Below are 1579 nucleotides of genomic sequence, written 5' to 3' on the forward strand. Positions count from 1 at the left end.
ATGGGACACTCAGATATAACTTCATCAGGAAGAATGATGCCACAGTACATTGGAGATAGACAGGGGTTCCTTCCTCTCACACAAACTATGGACAGTCTAGGCAGGGCCAGACCAGCTTCTGACATCCGCTTAGAGAAGCAACCAGGAGGGGTTATGTTCACTAACCTGCTTGACTTCAAAAGACACTGTCTGTGTCTCTTCTTCTTCCTCCTCATCCTTGTCCATTTGCTCATAAAAATCAAACAGGTCTGTGGGGATGTCAGATTTACCCTGTGGATCTGTCACTCGGGAAGTAGAGGGCCCACCGCTACCTTCAACACTCTTAGCAATCTGAAAGAGAAAGGCAGGATCTGGACTTGCACAAAACATTTAACCCTACTGCTACCAAGCAACAGTCAAAGCTGCAAGAAAGCTACAGGACTACTAGGCTGCAAATGCTGGACTAAAAGCACCTGAGGGCTAAAATCCTGGATGTGTCCAACCCCTGAGGGTGACCTAGGAGCCCACATACAGCAGACTTGCTTGTGAAAGTCTCGGTGATAAGCTCGGTGGCCTCCCCCTCAGAGTTCCTCAGGCGGCACTCCCGGATCACAGGATCCTGGAGAAGATGCTGGATGACATCAGGATGAGAACTTTCAACGAAGTATCTATAAAAGGGGAGGAAGCAGAAGCCTACTGACCAGGACAGAATTTGCAGAAGAGTCCATTTAGCATTCTTAAGATGGTCTGGGGATAGTGGCCTCCGGCTTCTCTCCACATCCACCCTTCCCCATCCCTTTGCCAAAGCTGAGTGATGAGCTACTGGTCATGATATAACACAGAAGGGTTGTTGGCAAAGCCCCACTTTGAAGACAAACTAGCAGGGATCTGAACCCCAGCTACACTGCTAGGAGAACACAGTGGTCAGTGAATGAACAGTTTTGGCCACACAGCTTCACTCATTCCCTTTAGCCCCTTACTCTGGGGAGTAGTTGTTAGTGCAGAGCACATTCCACAAACGTTAGCTTCCTGCCGCTGATACGCAGAGGGTGAAAACGCCTTGGTGGGCCTTTCACGGAGCCCCTTACCTGTTGTGCTTCAGGACCAGCTTGACTTTCCCATAGCTGACGGTACACAACTGCAAGGAGTGAGAACACCAGACAGGCAAAATCAGCCACATGCAGGGCACTCACAACATTACTGGACGCATTTTACTACCTATCAGCCAAGTGGAGGGTTCATTTTACTTTAGGAAAATCCAATGTGCCATCCTGAAGGGGTAGATCTGTCTAAATACAGCTTTTTCTACTAGCTTCTACTTTTTTTTTAAGCTTTACTTTATTTTTACCTTATTTTCAATTAAAAATAACTGCTTTACAATATTGTGGTGGTTTCTGCCATACAACAACATGAATCAGCCATAGGTATACATATGTTTAAATATTTCTACCAATAAGGATGACTAGAGATTAATGAACTAAGTATCTAACTCAAGCTACAGGTTAAAAAAACACCACTACCCACAAAAACCCAAAAGAAACAGAAGGACAAAAATTAAAGATAAAAGTGTAAAAATGATTTTGAAGAAATAAAACAAACA

At 44.9% G+C, this 1579-nt stretch overlaps 1 protein-coding gene across 1 annotated transcript; it reads right to left on the minus strand.

Moving 5' to 3' along the window:
• Nucleotides 1-65: 65 nt before the first annotated feature.
• Nucleotides 66-1506, minus strand: LOC105004032 (TFIIH basal transcription factor complex helicase XPB subunit-like). Its single transcript, XM_010861562.1, has 3 exons — nt 1068-1506; nt 512-647; nt 66-330 (listed from the first exon to the last, which is right to left on the minus strand). The coding sequence occupies exons 1-3, from the start codon at nt 1157-1159 to the stop codon at nt 130-132; spliced, it is 429 nt and encodes a 142-aa protein (XP_010859864.1). The 5' UTR covers nt 1160-1506; the 3' UTR covers nt 66-129.
• Nucleotides 1507-1579: the final 73 nt, after the last annotated feature.

Source organism: Bison bison, unplaced genomic scaffold, assembly GCF_000754665.1.
Source record: "Bison bison bison isolate TAMUID 2011002044 unplaced genomic scaffold, Bison_UMD1.0 scf7180017610688, whole genome shotgun sequence".
Taxonomy (NCBI): domain Eukaryota; kingdom Metazoa; phylum Chordata; class Mammalia; order Artiodactyla; family Bovidae; genus Bison; species Bison bison.

Excerpts from the sequence above, each read along its gene's own strand:
- LOC105004032 (XM_010861562.1), bottom strand. The coding sequence starts at position 1,159 with ATGTGGCTGATTTTGCCTGTCTGGTGTTCTCACTCCTTGCAGTTGTGT. Across the intron at positions 648-1,067 it reads CTGGTCCTGAAGCACAACAG|ATACTTCGTTGAAAGTTCTC; the intron begins GTAAGGGGCTCC and ends CCCCTTTTATAG. Across the intron at positions 331-511 it reads CTTTCACAAGCAAGTCTGCT|ATTGCTAAGAGTGTTGAAGG; the intron begins GTATGTGGGCTC and ends TTTCTCTTTCAG.